Genomic DNA, 18,970 nt, shown 5'->3' with positions numbered 1-18,970 from the left:
TAACCTGAGACGCCTTTAAAACAGTGAAGGGGTGGACTACCAGGCCAATCTCGATGACTGGATTGATTGGCATATAAGGCCATACAATGAACCACCTTCAGTATCAGTAATCCAGTACTCTGGTGATTCAGAAAATGGTTTTAGATTGCCCTTACATGAGTTACATGACTTGCTTTCTCTGCTAGAGTCCTTTTTTCTTTTCTTTGCAAAGTATAGGGTTGATGCAGGGAGAATGTTAGTACCATTTTTTACTCTAATGCTTTCAAAAGGCCAAATTCCAAGCTGATATGTGATTACAGCTTCTGCCACTTGGGCGTAAAGGGGACAGGCATCGGTTCAGATGAAGGAGGACTTTGATTAAGTCCAGAAAAGTCCCATGCTGGTGTGATGCACACTTTGAAGGGCTGAGAACGTGTATATGGTGACTGGGCTGAACTCTTTCTGTCCATAAGAGATAATTTCTCCTTGCTTGATTCTTCTCCAGCAACAGCAGTGACTGCAGGCTTGGGATGGAGTGAACAGGGAAGGGCTGTAATGAGATTGGGAGTGTCAGGTAGGAACTGCAGTTGTCAGCTGTAAATGTGACATCGCATTTTTGGTTACTGTTTGTTTGTTTTCTAAATGCAGGAACATGGAATATTGCAGAAGTAAAATCCTGTTCTGTGACCTTTGGGACATTATCAGACCTGTCCGGGGAGTTAGGTGAGTGTTCTCTCTTTGGACTTCCATGTGAATTCTTCTATTGCTTTCTTAGACCCTTGGCCTAAAGTACTCTCATTGCTCACATACGGATCTTCTCCCTTGCAGCAGCATTTCATTAGACACTCTCCCACATAAAGCTTGCTTCCATCTGCAATCCAGCATACCAGCATTTGAAGAAGTGACATCAGAATGTTTTACTTGGCACTTTTCAAACTCATGTCTCATCTTGGAATAAATGACAAAAAAAAATATTGCCAGCATATTCTCCCTGTTACATCTGCTCACACAGGGGGGTTCTGTTGTGTTCTGATGTGTTCTGATGACCAGCAAATTCAGAGAATTCAGACACAGTGGAGAGCAGATGCCCAGGTTGGAGAGGTCCCGTTAGAGGTTGCCTAGCTAGAAGCTTCCTGGCCAGCACAGCAAAGGTTTTCCAGCTTAAGCATCTCCACACATGGCCTTGAGAAGGATGGAACATCTCCTGATTTTGTATTAAGTTGAGCCTTGTTCCTGGCTTTCACTTTGCTTCTCTGCAACTGTCTGTCCTTCTTGCTGCCTGATTCATACACTTTCTGCCTACCAGAAACTCACATTTGTCTGGAGGTCCAGGTAGCTGGCTGATGAATGCAAAGTCTGGTCCTGAATCTTTTTGAGATGCTAAAGGCAAGCAGAGATACACATAGATAGACATCTGTGCACAGAACAGCATGTGTGGTGTAAGCCAGAATGCTGAAATTAATTTCTAAAGCCAGACATGGTAATCAATAATCATTCCATATTTAATATTCTATTTTCCAACACTGCATCAGTGGAGTGAAGCAGTTCCTAATGTGCAAGTACTCAACAGGGAGAATATTAACATTGTTCACATTTGCATTTATGCAGAAAAAAATCAAACCAATACAGAACAATACAGAATCAAGGGAGTTGTTTAGGTGAAAGAAAGAAAGGAAAGATCAGATATGTGAAAAAAAAAAAATCTAGTGTATAAAAGAACTGAAGAAGATGCTACTGCCGATGACACCAAGCTGTGTGGTTCGGTTGATACGCTGGAGGGAAGGATGCAGATAAAGGCATAATTAATTGGTTCTAATAATGTGAATATACCTGTGTGATTATCTTTTAGGTTAGAGGGGTGTTTTTTGGTTTTATTTTTTAAAAGGATGCCTTCCTGTATGCAGATAACGTGAAGAATAAATCATCCAAGGCCAGTCCTTCCAGATGCTGTTGGCACGCCAGCTCAAGTTTCGTCCCCGCAGACAGTGCATGGCAGGGGCAGGGTACGTCCCTTTGCTCTCTTTCTATTGAAACACAAGTGTACCAATGCTGACACCCTTTTCAGTCTGTTCCCTAAGCCTCAAAAATAAGGGTCCACTTCCCATGTGGCTCATCTGCACAAAGGCTGATAGAGGTAAGGAAGAAATTCAGCTTGTGTCTGGTTTTGGGCAGATGCCCAGAGCTGCTGTGAGCTTGGCCAGAGCAGCAGGTGCCCTGCACGGGATCTTTGAGAAGCGTGAGAACATGTAGTTTCTTTATGTTTTTACTTAGAAAGTGACAAAAAGGGATAAAGTGCATACAGTCTTGTTCAGTGCATTCATACTGCTGTGCAAAGCGTAATTAGACATTGTGGGTAGCAAGACCAGCTGTAGGGAGGCTGTCTGAAGGCTTCTGTAGCCTGGTGTCCTCTCTCCGGCAGTTGCACATAGTAGTTAAGGGCAGATAAGCACAGGAACAGGGCAAGCACAAAACGATCCCTCTCCACACCCAGCTGAGAGTGGATCAGGGACTCCCTGAGCCAGAGGCAACAGTATGGTCTCTGTGCTTCAAAACCCCATGTGTTAGCAGTCATCGCAGATTATTAAATTTGTGCAATGAATGAAAATTTGGGATTGGTTTTCATAACTGGAGCATTGTGTTTGTTGCCCTCCCATCACTGGGTGGCGAAGGTGGAGCTGGATGGCTCCTTTCCAGGCAGCCCCTGGCCTGGCCTCTGTGGGGTGGCCAAGGAAGAGCTGCAGGGAGGACAGGGTGCTGCTAGAGCATGGGGTACCTCTGCCAAAACTGAAAGTCTCCTCTGTAATACCCAGAACCCACACGCAAAATCCAGCTCCAGTGGACTCTGACAATCGGCATTGCAGTCTTTTTATGACTGGTTGCTTTCTTGTTACTTTTAAAATCTGCTTGATAGGCCAGCGTGGGTCCTGAGTGGCTGGAATAATTTGGCATGAACAGTGGGGGTATTATACGGCCTTTTCTCTTGACCTTTTGGTCAGGACTGAAGTATCTGTTTATACCCCTGCTGCTGGAAAGCTTTTACCCTGCTCTTGCAGGAATGGTGGCTGATGAGCCAAGCAGACCCCTTCTTGCTCTTCTAGCTGCTCTGATTACCTTAACTGCAGGGGAACCCAGACTGGTTGAATGCATTGAGGAGAACACACTGCGGTCATCACGCTCCACTGCCCGGCAGTAAACAGAGACTTTGAAGCAGACACATCAGTTTGGCCATCAGAGGATTTTGTAACTAGCATAGTTTGCTTTAAAAATATAAACAAAAAAAAAAACCTTTAAAAAACTAAACCAAAAAAAAACCAACCCTAAGCATTCCCTTCCCTTAGTGCTGTGTTTGTTCATCACCACGTTGCTGCTGGGCACTGTGTAACTTCTGAGCCCAAGCTCGTCTGCACAGGAAGGAGGGAGGCAACGCAGGTAGCTCTCCAGCAGCCTTTCCTTGTGTTGCATTTAGCACATGTCACACTTTGTGCTCTTGGGATTTTATCTGCAGTTGCAAAGCCAGGCAGAGCTCCACTTTTTCAATGCCCCATCTGGAAGCAGAACAGATGGGGCAAGTACAGCAGCTTGCTCTTGCAAACGTTGGAGCAGAAGCATTTTGATTGAAAGCAGAAATGGAAGGGTTCCTGCCCGCCCTACAGCTTGTTTCTTAGTAGTAGTAGTATTTTTCCTTTAATTCTTCAGTCTTGATATTGATGCAGAGGGGAGTGTCACAAACATGTATTCCTTGAATTTAGATGAGGAAATGGTTGGCAGTAAGGCCTGCGCTGCAGGCTAAATGAGCTCTTTGACAGTTAAACAAGGCCTGTTAGTGCTTGCAGGCCTCTGAACTGAAAAAAATAAAAGCCATTCATAACCTGAATATGAGCTGGGGTCATTTTATCAAATCCAGATCAGTACATTTAATGAGTCTCTTTGTTCTGTGCCAGGTTCACGGAGCAGCCTGGGCTGGCTCCCTGCTCCTCATCGGGATATCTTTTTGTGAAGTACCAGTAATAATAACATCCTAACCAACAAAAGGTTTGAGTCTTACATGTTGTTGCCACTGAAAGTGTATGTACATGGAGAGAGGGAGTTAGTAGTTAGGGAACTGAGGTCACTGTGATAGGGGTGTGTTTAAAAGACTGACAAATCAGGCTTATTTCAGGATTACACACTGCTAGGGTGATGTTCATTAATGATACACGTTGCTGGTGGTTAATTCTTAATCACTACCACATCTGGAGTGCTGTGCCCATTTCTGGGTTCCCCAGTACAAGATGGGAATGGACATACTGGAGTAGGTCCAGCAGAGTCTGTCATGTGTATGAACACCTGATGGGGTGGTTGCCTCTGACAATCACAGGAAATTCCACTTACACATGAGAAAATATTTGTGCTTTTTTTTTTATGGTGAGGGTATTCAGGCAGCAGAACAGATTGCCCAGAAGGTTGTGGAGTCTCCACCCTTGGAGATGTTAAGATCCTGGTGGCTACATCCCTGAGCAACCTGCTGTAGCTGAGCCTGCAGTGAGCAGCAGGGTGGAATCTCCAGAGGTCCCTTCCAACCTCAGCGATTCTGTAATCCTTGTTCTGTCATCAGCCATTGTCTCTGCATATTCAAAAAATTAGTCTTTAGTAATCTAAGCCATTAGCTATGGGTGTTGAGTGTCTTGGAGCTGAAGCCACATGGCCAGCACTGATGATTGCAGCCCCAGGAGGAAATTGAAGTGGTCAGCACGCTTCCATGTGGGAAGGGGGCCCCAAAATGGGCAACTTACTTCAGTTAGTTTTCCCTGCTCATCATTAGTATTTGCATACTTTTAATCCCTGCCACAAAGCTGAGAGAAAGGGGGGTGAATCTCTTCTGCTTCTGGCATAATTCACTTTCTTTTTGAGCCCAGGAACTGCTCTGGTTTTGCCAGGCACCTTTCTTGCTTGCTCTGCAGGGTTGTTCTGGATCCTCCTGCTCTTCCTCCTGTGCTTTACTTCAACAGTTTTAACTGCTTGCATATGTTTCCCAATATGGCCTTTGTGCACCTGTACCACAGGTCTGCTGCTGCCCCTTTGATGACACTGATGTACTTATGCTTACCCATCTCACAAAATACATTATAGGCCGCGGATGGGTTTGCTGTTACAAAATGTGTAACCTGCACAGAGTGGCTGGCTGGGCTGTTGTAGAGTACCTGTATCAGGTTCTAAGGCAAGCACATAATGATTTTATCCCGTTTTTCTGCTTCAGAGTGCAGTGGACCTGTGCTTTGGCAACAGCACAAGGCAGTGTCAGAAGTCCCATGTTCTGCTTTGCAAATGCAGCATCTCACGACAATGAAGGTTGTCTTTCTACCTGTGACTTGGCATCTTCCCAATGAATCCTTTATTGCCAAGGCAGGTTTTGCCTGGAACCCTCAGACAGCCCCATTGTCTCCTGGCTCCCCTCCTTCTTCTGTCCCGGGGTTAAAATGAATTTTAATTTCTTTGTTTCATGAGAATAAGCAGCTTCTTTCAATTAAAAGAAGACTTTAGTCTGGGATTTACTTAGTATTTTTGCATCTACTGAATTATGCTAGAGGAAGATGCCAAATGAGGGACACCTACACCCAGCTGAAACTGAAACAGGGTAGATTTAGGTTAGATATTAAGAAGGTATTCCTTACTGTGAGGGTGTGAAACACTGAAACAAGCTGCTCAAGGAAGCTGTGGATGCCCCATGCCTGGAAGTGTTCAAGGCCAGGTTGGACGGGGCTTTGAGTAACCTGGTCTAGTAGAAGGTGCCCCTGCCCATGGCAGGGGATTGGAACTGGAAGGTCTTTAAGGTTTCTTCCAACCCAAATCATGATTCTATGATTTTCTGAATAGATTCTTGCTTGCCACCTACCTTAGTCTCCCGGCAGCTCCACCCAGACAAAGCTGTACTTTCCTGTTCGCCTTCTGCTAGACCAGGTTGCTCAAATCCCTGTCCAACCTGGCCCTGAGCACTGCTTTTGTAAAAATGAACATCGGGAATTATCAAGATGTTGGTCTATAGGTACACTGGGAGATACCACTTCTATGAGTACTAAACCCACCAGGGGAACAGGAGTACTTGTTGCTGCACGGAACGTTCGTTTTTGTGTTTGGTTTTCTCCTATTGGAGGAATTACTGACCAACTTTAGCCTGTGAGAGAATTTATGACCCATGGAAAAGCAGTTGCTGATTTTAAAATATTAGAGACTATTCAAAGTTTAAAAACATTCCAGGAGTTGTCAGTGTAGAAAGGAAATACGCTACACAAGAGGAGAGATTTTAAACCACAGGCAGAGTGTGCACTGCACAGGCTAAGGAGCTGGGACTTGCCGTGTCCTCCCTCCGATGCACCTTGTGGCATAGTTAATGGGCTGGGGAGTGCAGGTTGCTATTGTCTTCATCCACAACAGCTAAATCCTCCAGAGTTCTGAGCCAGACCCTCAGGTTACCTAACTGGGGAGAAGCAGCAGAAGCTTTTTGGTGCTGGTATCCCATGCTACAGCTTACACAAACTGTTCTTCAGACATCTAACTCATTCATGTATATTGTGCCTCTCTCAAATCTAGATGCATTCATTTGCCTAAAATACTTAGACTGTAATTTTATTGAGGAATGCGTTCAAAAATACTTGCTCCTATTTTGTTGAAGAAGGAAAGAAATACTGTCTATGCATGGATTTTAAACTGAGAAACTTGAGCAATGTCTAGAATCATGTTTATGACATTTGGCAGCAAACTGGAGAGAGCAACTTCTTGGAAACAATTTTCTTCTGTCCTCCCCAGCATGCTTTTGGTTTTGGCCCTGCTTCAATGAGAAGTTTTTTCCATGCATCTTGGGATTTTTTTTTATATTTGTTTTTATTTTAAGAGACGTGACCAGCTAAGAGTTGTTATATGCTGTGTTTTCAAAATCTTTTTCCCTGTTAGGATAAGACTTGAGATTGTTGCACTCAAACCATTAAAAAATTATCAAAATCTCTCTAAATTGGAGAGACATCAATTTGATGGATGGACCACTCAATGGATAAAGAACTGGCTGGATGGCTGCATGTAAATAGTTGTGGTCAATGCTCAATGTCCAGCTGGAGACCAGTAACGAGTGGTGTCCCTCAGGGACTGGTGTTGGGACCGGTCTTGTTTAACATCTTCGTCACTGACATGGACAGTGGGATTGAGTGCGCCCTCAGCAAGTTTGCCGATGACACCAAGCTGTGTGGTTCAGTTGATACGCTGGAGGGAAGGAATGCCATCCAGAGGGACCTTGACACGCTTGTGAGGTGGGCTGATGCCAACGTCATGAAGTTTAACCATGCCAAGTGCAAGGTCCTACACCTGGGTCGGAGCAATCCCAGGCACAGCTACAGGTTGGGCAGAGAAGAGATTCAGAGCAGCCCTGTGGAGAAGGACTTGGGGGTGCTGGTTGATGAGAAAAATGAACATGAGCCGGCTTCAGTGTGCTCTCGCAGCCCAGAAAGCCAACCATATTCTGGGCTGCGTCAAAAGGAGCGTGACCAGCAGGTCGAAGGAGGTGATCCTGCCCCTTTACTCTGCTCTTGTGAGACGTCACCTGGAGTATTGTGTGTAGTTCTGGTGTCCTCAACATAAAAAAGACATGGAACTGTTGGCACAAGTCCAGAGAAGGGCCACGAGGATGATCAGGGACTGGAGCACCTCCCATATGAAGACGGGCTGAGAAAGTTGGGGCTGTTCAGCCTGGAGAAGAGAAGGCTGCGTGGAGACCTCATAGCAGCCTTCCAGTATCTGAAGGGGGCCTGTAGGGATGCTGGAGAGGGACTCTTAATTAGAGACTGTAGTGATAGGACAAGGGGTAACAGGTTAAAACTTAAACAGTGGAAGTTCAGATTGGATATAAGGAGGAAATTCTTTCCTGTTAGGGTGGTGAGGCACTGGAATAGGTTTCCCAGGGAGGTTGTGAATGCTCCATCCCTGGCAGTGTTCAAGACCAGGTTGGATGAGGCCTTGGGTGATATGGTTTAGTGTTGAGGTGTCCCTGGCCATGGTAGGGGGGTTGGAACTTGATGATCTTAAGGTCCTTTCCAACCCTAACTATTCTATGATTCTATGATTCTATGATTCTATGAAGTAGTCCTTTCAACAGCTTGTGCTGATTTATCTGGTTTTTTGCAACTCCTTCAGTTTGGGCAAAGGAATTAGACTGGTCTGTTTTGCCTTCTTGCCTGAGTATCGTTTGCCAGTGCTGTATGGAGAGGCAGCTCAGGGCTTGTGGCCAGAGTTTCAAAGGCACCAGATGCTGGCAGATAGAGAAACCTAGAAGATTTTCAAAAGTTTTTTGCCTAGTCCTCATGAAATGATAAGAATTGATGCAGGGTAGGTGTTACCTATTTAATGCATATTTACAGTTGCATGTATGCCAAGATGGTGCCTTTCTGGCTTACATTCAAGAAAAGAAAATAAACCAAGAAGATTAAGTCAAGAACGCAGTTGGTTCTATTTTTGATAGGAAAGAAAACACCAATGAGAGCATTAAAAAATGCATAAATTCTTTTCTAATATTACTCTTCCATACAAATAACTGCCCTGAGGATGGTGTGTTGCAGTGAGTGGAAAAGCCTGCTGTGTCTGCCAGTGTTTCTGGATATGCCTGAATCCTTCTCCATGAAATAAAGAAAATGTGAGACAAGCCATGCTATTAGTATTGTAAAGCTTGTTTTCTTGAAGTGCAGGATGGAAGCACTTTTGTTCCTGTATGTATTTTTCTGTCCTTCTTTAATTTTCCTCCTGTCCTGAAGAGTACAGTCACTAATTGTCAATCAGCAGCCAGCTGTAGTTTTCAAAATACATTGACGACGCATGTGCGTACATGCACAACCAGACAGCCCATTGGCAAGCAGGAAGATGACAGATCTCTGCAGCAATTTTGTTACTAGTGTGAGTCTGGGAAGTAGCATGGATTTGAACATAATTAATTTGTATGCTTGTCCTAACAGATGATCCTTCAGCTATTGACCTGGACTCTGACTGGAAGGCTCCCTTGGAAGAGTGGGGAAACTGGACGGGAGATGAGGAGCACCAGACAGGGGATGAGAAGGAGAAGGTGAGACAGTGTTGCTGCTAACTATGCTGATTCTATGACCAAGGAAGAGCTGCTCCACTGGGATCACTCTCAGCCAGACCAGGGTGTCCAAACCTGCCCCAAAGACGGGCTCTTCCGGTTGTGGGGGCCTTCCAACAGTGGGAGAAAGCACTTGGCATGGTCACTCCCCTGATCTGTCTGAGAGAGCTGGAGCTTGGGACACACTTGCAGGACGTGTGAGTTGGCTTGTTCTGAGAGTTCATCATGTGGTGACACTGCTGCCCTGAGCAGCAAACATCAGGTGTTTGCCACCCTGTGTGAATGAACTCTTTCTACTGCCACTGACCTTCCTGAATACCTGGGGCTTAAAAGAGGTGCAGAGTCCACAGCTGGCACCAGCCTTCACACCGTCGCAAGCAGCTGGGATATGTTTACTTAAGTGAGAGAGTTTGCTGACAGTGATGCAGTTGTGGAGAGGTAGAAGAGAGGACTTGCTGTTTGGCTTGCCTTGTAGAAGCACAGGGCAGTGACCCTCTTTGACAGCAGTGAGAAGAGCATATTGAGCTTTTTGCAAAGAGCTGTTTTAAGCTGAGATGTATGCATTACCCAGAGAGATGCCCTGCTTGTACACTGTCAGCACATGCTCCTGGAGGTAACCAGTTTTACTGAAAAAAATGAATCAGCAGCTCCATACCTCCTCTCATAAAATCCCTGATGCTTTCAGGATTTGCTAAAAGGCGAAGCAGGCATTTGTTTCTGCCTTTCTGGACTCAAAAGCAAAATGCAGCAGAAGAAGAAGAAAATGGAAGTGAAGAAAGCAAAGGGCGGAGCAGGACTGAGGCTTGTGAGTATTTTGTGTTCCCAGAGTAGTATCTGGTTTTCCAAGAACAGAGGGGGGTGTCTTCTCCATTAGGATGATGTGATCTAAGGGGGTTTGTCTTCCTCTCCATCTTCTAACTTCCTCTTCTTTCTTCTCCCTGCCCTCTTATAAAAGAAGGGTAGCACAGTGACCAGTGTGTTTTTGCAATACAGTATTCCCCAACACATTTACAAAATAGTTTGATTTTGCAATGCAGAGAGGAACAGATGGCTTTAATCATGGAAGAAGAAATGCATTCTCAGGAAAATGCACTTCAGATTTAGTGTACAGCTGGGCTGTGTTTTACCCATGGTGGAAGGTCACCTGGAGATACTAACAGTAATGCAAATGTGGTTTCCAAAAGCCAGTGAAGATAAAGCAAGACCAGTGTTATACCAGTAAAACACTTATTGAGAGCAAAATGTCTCAGAGCACAACAGAGAAAGGCTGTGGAAAATGTCAGCTTGTTTGGAATGGGAGGTACAAAGGAACAGATTGTTGACTGGGTTTTGGACCAGTCCTTGGCGGTGATGTCCTTGCTGCTCCATGAAATGGGGACCCCCCATAATGTCCTAATTGTTTTTCATTCACTTGTCACTGAACGTGGCTCTGGACTTGTATGGCTGTGTAATATCATTTGTCTTCCCCTCACACCCACTGTGGTCTTTCCTGATCCTCAGGACAGTTTTGTTCCCTTGAACTCTTGATGCTCTCATTTTAAGAGAAACACTTTTAACTGACTCACTGACCACAATGCATGTGGTCATTACAGCAACCCACCAGTTACCAGGGTGCTGCCGGGCTACTCTCTCTCTTGCACATCCAATTAGTTGCTTTAGCCTTGTATGTACTTTAATGAATAATCTTAATAATGCTGTTCAGACTCCTCATGACAGCACAGTTTCGTCTGGCATGTTTATGATGGGACAGAGGGAGCTCATGTTTCATGTCAGTCCCAAATGCTGGTGTCTGCTGCTGTGCAAGCTCATCCTTTGGCGATAGACATAAAAAAATGAAATTACATATGAAGCCACATATACAAAGTTGCTCATCACACACCCTGTGCTACCTCTGTCAACTGTGGTCATTTAGCAGTCACATCTTAGTCTTCAGTCTCACTATACAGTTACAGTACTTTCCCCTCAATATATCTTGCTGTACTTCTATTCACTGAGGGAAACAAAGGGAAAGATGGTAATGAAAGACAATTTCAACACTTTAATCCCTTCTAAAACAAACAAAGTAGGTAGATGACGTGCCAGAATACTCTAATAATTTATAAACTAATTTGTCCTGCTGTTTCTTCAAATACCCTAATTCCCTCTGATAATGACATTTTCTCTCATATTTTGTACTTGCATATGCTTTATTTAACTCATATACTTAGTGAAGCATATTGTTTCAATTAAGCCCCAGGAAGGTTTGGAAACAAGAATGGAAGAAGGCCCAAGGGGCTTTTTATCCAGAAAACATAGCAGTGATGCAGTCTGTGCTTCCTTCAAAAACTCCTTGGATGTTGCTATTAATTCACCCAGTAATGGTAAGTGATTGTTTTTTGAACATCTGATGAATTTTTGTTTCAGAATAATGCATAATCTGAGGAGTGTTCACAAATGCATTTTTAACAGAATATGCAAAACGCTTCTTTAACTGTGTCATTTCTTAGAGAGGCTCTGTAAAACTTTGAGGTTTTTCTGTGACAGATACATATTCCTGCTCCTGTTAGAGTTAATAAGCAAAACTACTATTGCATTTAGTATTTTGCACAGTGCTTTTAAATGTGAAATAGAAGCAGATGTGTGTGTGAGTGAGTCAGAGCCTGCTAAAAACATACACAGCCCTTCCCATGACTTTGGATTACCCTTGAAAATAGGTGGCCCTTGTAAAACGTATCTGAGAACCCCAAAATACTCATTTCAGGTGAAAACCCAGCAGTGTCCAGGGACATGATTGCATGTAGAAGGTTTGTGCACTGGCCCCATTGTTTGTATGGTAGGTGTACCTGGAAAAAAGGAGAGGAGGAAGAGGAAAAAAATGAAGAAAGAGACTTGAAGGAGCTGCGCAGCTGCCAGAGTGACAACACAATGGGGCAGGCATGCCAGTGCACTGCAAGGATTCCGCTTTCTGTGATGCTGCACTGAGTCCAAAGCAAAGAGAGGATATAGGGGACCTCCCAGGAAAGAAAGAGGAGAAGAGGAGCTGTGAGCCAGAGTGTGTGAGTGAGTGAGAGAATGGAGAGAATGAGCATGCTGTGCACAGGAGGTGGCATTGAAACAGAGTAGCCGTTCATTATAAACTGCTGCTCTTGGTTAAAAGCTGTTGAATGGGGTTTGACTGGTTGCATTAAGTCCTTTCAGTTTTTCACTGCTATGTTGTTTGTCAACTTGTAATGTTATATGCCATTGTAGAAACAGTCAGGACGCTCCTGACTGTGACTGTACTTTGGTCCCATGGCGGATCCACCAGCTAGTCTGGTCTTCTCTGGCTTTTTTGCAGAGATACTTGTTGACAGGCTAGTAATGTACAGAAGGAACCATTGATCAGAGACAAAGGGAGAATACAAGGATCATTCTTAAACCTCCTAAATCTTTTTGACCTTCGTTGGCTGCTGTTATCTGACTATGGTCTCATACCTTGATGTATTTATACTTTTCACGCCACATAAGGCTAACTTGTTCTACAAGGGAAAATTTCTAAAGGAGATTTTAAAATTATTTGGAAAGATGATCTAAACCCTTTATTTCTCCTCAGGTTTCACGGTCTGCTAAAGTTTAAAGTCTGGATGTCCAAAGCATGTTGCATTTGTACTTAGAGTAGACTGAAGTAACTTTTAAAAATAATTTTTCTTAATCTGAAGGTTTTTATAGTTTTGTTAAATATTCCAATATAAATGAAATTTGTGAATGAAGTTTTTTAAAATGTCATTTTAGTATTTGTTGAAGAGTGTGTATTTCTTGTTGTCAGAGGGCTTATGGTATGGAGGAGGGAATGTGTTACAATTGAATACTGAGGTTTACAAAAAGCGCAGAGCTGTCACCACTAACAGCTGAAGCCCTTTATCTCTAGAGGAGCTGCAGCTTTACTGGCAGCTGTGAGGGTTCCATCAGAGGGTCTTGAGACTGTGCCTCCACCTGACCCATCCTAGAAGTGCTGCCTGGAATATGAGGTAGTGATTGCGAAATCTCCATCTGCATTGGACTTTGTGCCTTTGGAGATTGTGTGGGAAGATTACATTGGTAACGTGTTAAATGTATGCAAGTTTGTAAGCATTGGGCTGGTGCGCTGAAACTCATTTCACATGGAACACTGAGTAACTAGGGATGATAATGGCTTTACTCTGCCACAGCAGTACTCCTGATTGCATCACTGGGCTGGAAGATAGCCATGTGCTTTTGACATTGCAGCCACTGAATCCCGGATGCTGGCTTGTCAGCTTTATCTGGAGTTCTATGCTATTACCTGACAGCCTTCATCTGCATAGCTGTCAACACAGCTGTATCCTTCAGAGAAGCAATTAGTTGCAGCAATGTATTTGTGTTTCGAGTTTAGCTACTGTATGTTCTCTTGTGCTGTGACTGTTGGGTAGTTATCAGTACAGTGTGTCCTGAAAATTCAGCACAGCAGGATTGTTTCAGACAGGCAGGTGAAGGGTACTCTTAACTGCTACCACTTAGCAACCCACTATCTAGACTCTGCAAGTCTTGGTGATTGTGTCTCAATGTAGGCAAAATATAGGCAGTTTATGAGCGGACTGAATAGACCAAAGTGCTTTTATCTGGAAAGTAGCTGGTTTGGAGCAGATGTATAACAAGAAAATATATAGCGTCACTGGAGAAACAAGTACAGCAAGTTCAAGGATTTAGAAGAGTATGTGGGTAATGACTAAAGTTCTGCTATCTCTGAAGCCAATGGAAAACATTCATTCATTGACCTCACTGGGGCCAGGATGTTGCTCAAGGTCTTTGTTTAACATTGAAGATAACCTCTGTCATAAAAAAAAAAAAAGGAAGAATGAAGGAGATAAAGAGAGGCTCCTGATTTCTTCTGTATTTTTCCTCTGTATCTACTTGCAAACTTTTTGGTCTGTGTAATTATGTTTTTTTTTTCAAATGTTCATTGTTTTAATAATAAATATCAAAACTTTTGCCCAAAGCCCAGCATTCAAGAGCAGTATTATTTAATTAGTTTGTATGTGTGCAAGTAAGAGCATGTGTTTTTGGCTAAAACCATTTAATTTTCAAGCTTTTTTGGTGTACTGTAAATGTTTTTTAATATATTTACTTCATCTGAACCCTTTTATGGTGTGGTGGTTTAAACCCAGTCAGGCAATTCGTTAACGCACTTCCCCCCCCCCCCCCTTCTTGCCCTCCCCCTGCTCCCGGAGGGACAGAGAGGAGAGTCAAAAAGAATGCAACTCCCACAGGTTGAGATAAGAACAGTTTAGTAACTAAGGTATAACACAAATCACTACTGCTACCACCAATGATAATAATGATAAAGGAAATAACAAGGGAAGAGAATACAACACCTCACCACCAGCCAACCGATAACTCGCCCACCCCTCCCCCCCAGCCCGACCAAGCACCCACCGATACCTCCTCCAACCCTGCAGTCTCCCAGCCCTTCCGGCTCACTCCCCGTTACATCCTGGGCATGACGTGCTGTGGTATGGAATACCTCTTTGGCTAGCTTGGGTCACATGTCCTGTCTCTGCTTCCTCCTGGCTTCCCCTCCGCCCTAGCAGAGCATGAGGCTCACAAAGCCCTTGGCCAAACCAAAACATCATTGTTATCAGCTCTGTTCCCAGGCCGAAAGTCAAAACACTGCACTGCACCAGCTACCAAGAAGGAGAAAAATGACTGCTACTGCTGAACCCAGGACATATGGTTAGGAAATCCTCATGACATTCTTCTTTTGTTGGGATGAAAGAGCAATCAATACCTGCAACACCGACAAGTTGACTGTGGTGCTGATGACAAGCAGCAGTAAATTATATTACCCAGTTTTTCTGACAAATTCATCAGTACCGCTCTTACTGACATCAGCGGTATCAGGAGAGCTGTGTGTTTCTTCTGCCTCCACTGTTCCACAGATGGGAAGTCATCACTGTAATACAGACGGGCTCAGTAGTTTATAGCAGCACATGATTTAATAATACATACTAACGTAAGCAAAGAAAATACATTCCTTCAACTGAATTGTAGTTGATTGTAGGCTTTCCTAAGTGATGGCAAACCTCTCTTCAGGAAAAGTTTGGTGTCTGTATTGTTTTTGTGATTCATGTGCGGTATTGGTACCATTGCTGAGAGTAGTCAGGAAAGTATTTGGGTACTGTTTGATACATGCCTGAAGCCTTTCTGCGCCGCATCCCCCAGATCTGCTGCTACGCGGGTTCCCAGGGATGGGCAAGTGTGCTGAGGGTCTGGTTCCTCCGTGAGAGGACTAAATTTAAAAAAAACAACCAAATCAAATCACTCAGCAACTGCTGTTAACTTCCACTTTTTCATTTCCTAGTCCTCGGAGGCTGAAAAACCATTGCTCAGCTTAACAAATGGTCTTTGCATATGACCAGCACCTTCGAAATCCAGACTGTTGAGTCCCGTAGGAAATTCACCTTCCTTTCAACACTGCGTGTTCAAGCTGCTCCCTGGTTTCTATGCGTTTAAGACATGTTTCCTCTTCTCCGCTGTGGGAATTAACTGTTCTGTGCAGATCAACAGCCTGCTATGCTGCTTCTGGCACTGGGAGTGTTAAATGAATGTGCTAGATATGCTTATTCTCCTAGTCTCTGATCTTCACCAGCTGAAGACCAGCATAAATCCTCAGATAGGAGATTCAGCATCCCTCCAAGAAGTTGGAGCATTGCTTGTGCTATAGCTGAAAGTTTCCATTCTCTGTGTAGCTTATCCCCTGAAAGGGTAAGTCTAGAGTAGCCTCTCTTTTCTCATTCCTCAACCCACTGTGGTCTAATTGCCAGTTCATGGGCCAGATCCAGCTGGTTCCCCCTTCTTTTTCCCTAAGCAATTTATTACTTGCTTGAGTAGCATATGCCTTGGGAACACCCAAAAGCTCTCCCTGCCCCTGCAGACAACCCAGTGGCTGGAAACCAAGCCTCTGGTGCAGCCACAGCATAGGAGGTGGGATAATGCATGGCTTAGAAAACATCTATGATCTGGTTAGGAGCAAGCAATTTATTGTTACAGCAGCAGCAGCAAATAAAGAAATACTGCTTTAAGTTTCAACTTTCTCTTAAACTCAGTCTAATCTATTTTTGTAATGATGCTCTTTCTTGGGGGAAGCCTTTTGAAAGTGGAGGATTGGCTACATCCCATATCCGTGGGCAATGGGTCTGTGAGTATTTCAGGGATTAAGATGTGGTTGATGCTGTAATTGATGAACTCCTGACCTACAAAGCTGGGTTTACTCATAGTCAGACTGCAGGATGCAGATGCAGAGGCTGGAGCTTTGCTTCACACTTAAACTGTGTTATAATACCATCAGGGTTAAGCGGGGCAATCGCAGAGAGGAATTTTGCCTGTTGTTCAATAATTATCTGCAAATGATCATATAATTATCAAGGTTCCACCCGATTTGCAGATCAGTGGCACAGCTGACATATCTGCAGGTAGACATGCTAATTGCCTGGCAGAAAGTAACACAGATCTGCTCCATAATACTGAATGTTTTTAAGGGTACCTGACTCCTTGTGAGAAGAGGGGGGGTTTTAAGTGATGGGCTGCAAAGATGAGGTCTTGTCCTTCTTCTGTGATAGTACTGAACCTTACCCAAGGGTCTTTTCAAGGCAAATTGAACTTTTCAGTATGGGCCATACCTGGTAGCATTCAGCTCCACAGATGTTCTCATCTGCAAAGGAAGCGTCCTCCTGTACTGGAAGGACAGTGTAATACACTGGTCTCAGAAACAAATTCCCTGTGTCTTCTTGGGAAAAAGCCACTCTAACAGTAATTGACCCTGGTATTGTCCCATCAAGAGCATATTACAAATGTGGGGAACTTTATTTCCTGTCAAACTTTGATTGCTCTTTGCATGCACTATTTTCCTTTAGTAGTGGAAGCAAGTTGAAGAGATGTGATACATGACTTTATCGAGCACTTCTGGCAGCATCAGCTGCCTGCCACTGTATTCCTCAGGGAAACCTTTGCCCATGTCCCAAACTGTAAACCCATTAAAAGAGCCAACGTGTAAAGAAATAACAATCACCCAGAGGTAACTCTTCCTACTTCACTGAGCAGGTGGTGTGCAGGCCCTCAGGTTCCACCTTTTCATTGTGCCAAGATTCATGGAGACGCAAGTCTGGGCTGAGGGCTGGAAGGGAAGACTGCCAGGAAGTCCACTGCTCACTTTTCATCATGTGAAAGTACTGAGATATCTGAAATTGCAAGTACCATTTTAGATTACATTATTTTTAGACATTTTTATAGCTCCTCTGCTGCACGAAGGCTGCTATAAATGAACCACAGCTCTTGTAGATTTTGATTCTCTTGATGAATGCAAGAATTTTTATTCAATGTTTGATATTCAGAAAAGCTAAGCAAACAGCAAGTAACCCAGAAACACAGTCTTGTGCTAATAGAAGTTTTACATTATGCTGTCATATTTTAGCTGCTTTTTCTAACCCTGACTTTCTGATCCATCTGTTATGAGTTAAAAGGTCTGGAACTGAGTTAAATTGACTCTTGCTGGTAAAGGATAATTCATATTATTAACAGTATTCAACTACAACAAAAACTGCAGAAGCCTGGACCATTACATTAGGAACCCCAAAGTGATTTTGATTAATTCAATAAACAAAAGTAAAAGCCAATAACCACAAAACTCCATGTGATACATTCTTGTTACTTTCTTATCTCTTGCAAGAAACCACTGAATCTTTGAATTAGCCTGTTTTTCTAGCAGAATCCATCTTGGAGAAAAAGCCTATTGAAATTTGTTAATGCTGAATTCAGGAACATTAGAATTTCAGTGTGTGAGTCACCTACAGGAAAGTTTCCCTCCTGACTAATTTATTTCTGTGTTTTTTTTTTTTTTCCTTTTTTTTGATACGTTAATGCTTTGCTTTTACTCCAATACATTCTTATATTTTTTAAGGAAGCAAAATGCTAATCCATGCTCTCAGACCAGATATTTTTCACATTTTCTGACCAGTGCTATTGGTTTTTCTAACTTCTGTTGTATGGATCCAGTGTTATGTACTGCAGTATCTATGTAAAGACATTAGTTTCTCTGTGATGTTGAAAAAACTTTGCATTTTTAACTTAAAAATGGTTGTTCCATGCAGGAAATAACTGAGTCTGACAGCCAAGTCACCTATCTTCTTTTTTTTTTAATTATTATTATTATATTATCTTATAGAGTAGGAGAAACATGCCTAGAGAAAAGTTAGGGGAAAAAATAGAAGTAGCTTGTTACTGTGCGCCTTCCATTTGGGATAGAAAAGCTCCACATGTCCTGCACTCTACCTTTTATTCCCTGGCAAAGAAGTCATATGACATGAGATGTGTTTGATGTTCCTACTGCATTCACTAGCCTTCGTGGTGCTGGTCAAATCAGTTCAGCTCATCGTGCCTCAGTGTCCCCAGTTCCAAACAGGGCAAGATTTTAATTACGAAATGGTATCAACTCTGCCTGTGGAGGTTACGTATGATTATCAGCTCATGGTCTGTAGGTTTCCCCTCACACACACACACACACACACACACACACACAGAGCAAATGCTGAAAGAGAGTAACACCTCGTCTTTCATAAGCAACCTGGCAAGAGTTCAGTGCACGCAGAGCAGTAATGATTACAGCGTAAGTCTAAACCAACATCTTTTAGCCAAGGATAGACTGAAGAATGGAACAAAAGGGAGCGACTGGGGAATTACAAAAATCAGCATAGAACAGTCTTAGTGCTCTGTTGTTCTGACATCTTGCAGGTTTTGAACTCAGCTTTTTGAAGCAGCTGAAGGAGAGTGGATCCTGACAACTCATTTGCTCAATCCTTACTGTTCTGCTGTCACATGTATTATTTTAAAATATTATTATTAAAAACTAACGTGCTTGGTAGAAGATTG

At 43.4% G+C, this 18,970-nt stretch overlaps 1 protein-coding gene across 3 annotated transcripts in view; it reads left to right on the top strand.

Moving 5' to 3' along the window:
* The window catches only part of LOC133273018 (protein LYRIC-like), a 30,293-nt gene extending 16,248 nt beyond the window's left edge, over positions 1-14,045 (top strand). For 2 of the 3 annotated variants that reach the window (XM_061460880.1, XM_061460879.1), the window contains exons 6-11: positions 628-702; positions 1,884-1,982; positions 8,949-9,055; positions 9,759-9,878; positions 11,304-11,433; positions 11,890-14,045. In XM_061460880.1, coding sequence (XP_061316864.1) covers positions 628-702; positions 1,884-1,982; positions 8,949-9,055; positions 9,759-9,878; positions 11,304-11,433; positions 11,890-11,945 — 587 coding nt within the window. In that variant the 3' untranslated portion in view covers positions 11,946-14,045. Of the gene's footprint in view, positions 1-627; positions 703-1,883; positions 1,983-8,948; positions 9,056-9,758; positions 9,879-11,280; positions 11,434-11,889 lie in introns of those variants that run through there. The other variant, XM_061460881.1, reaches the window with a different exon arrangement.
* The last annotated feature ends 4,925 nt before the right edge of the window (positions 14,046-18,970 follow it).

This window comes from Pezoporus flaviventris, unplaced genomic scaffold, assembly GCF_033815535.1.
Source record: "Pezoporus flaviventris isolate CSIRO_AGI_PZ_B2104156 unplaced genomic scaffold, CSIRO_AGI_Pfla_v1 ptg000031l, whole genome shotgun sequence".
Lineage (NCBI taxonomy): Eukaryota > Metazoa > Chordata > Aves > Psittaciformes > Psittacidae > Pezoporus > Pezoporus flaviventris.
This window is presented reverse-complemented; position numbering and strand designations above follow the sequence as displayed.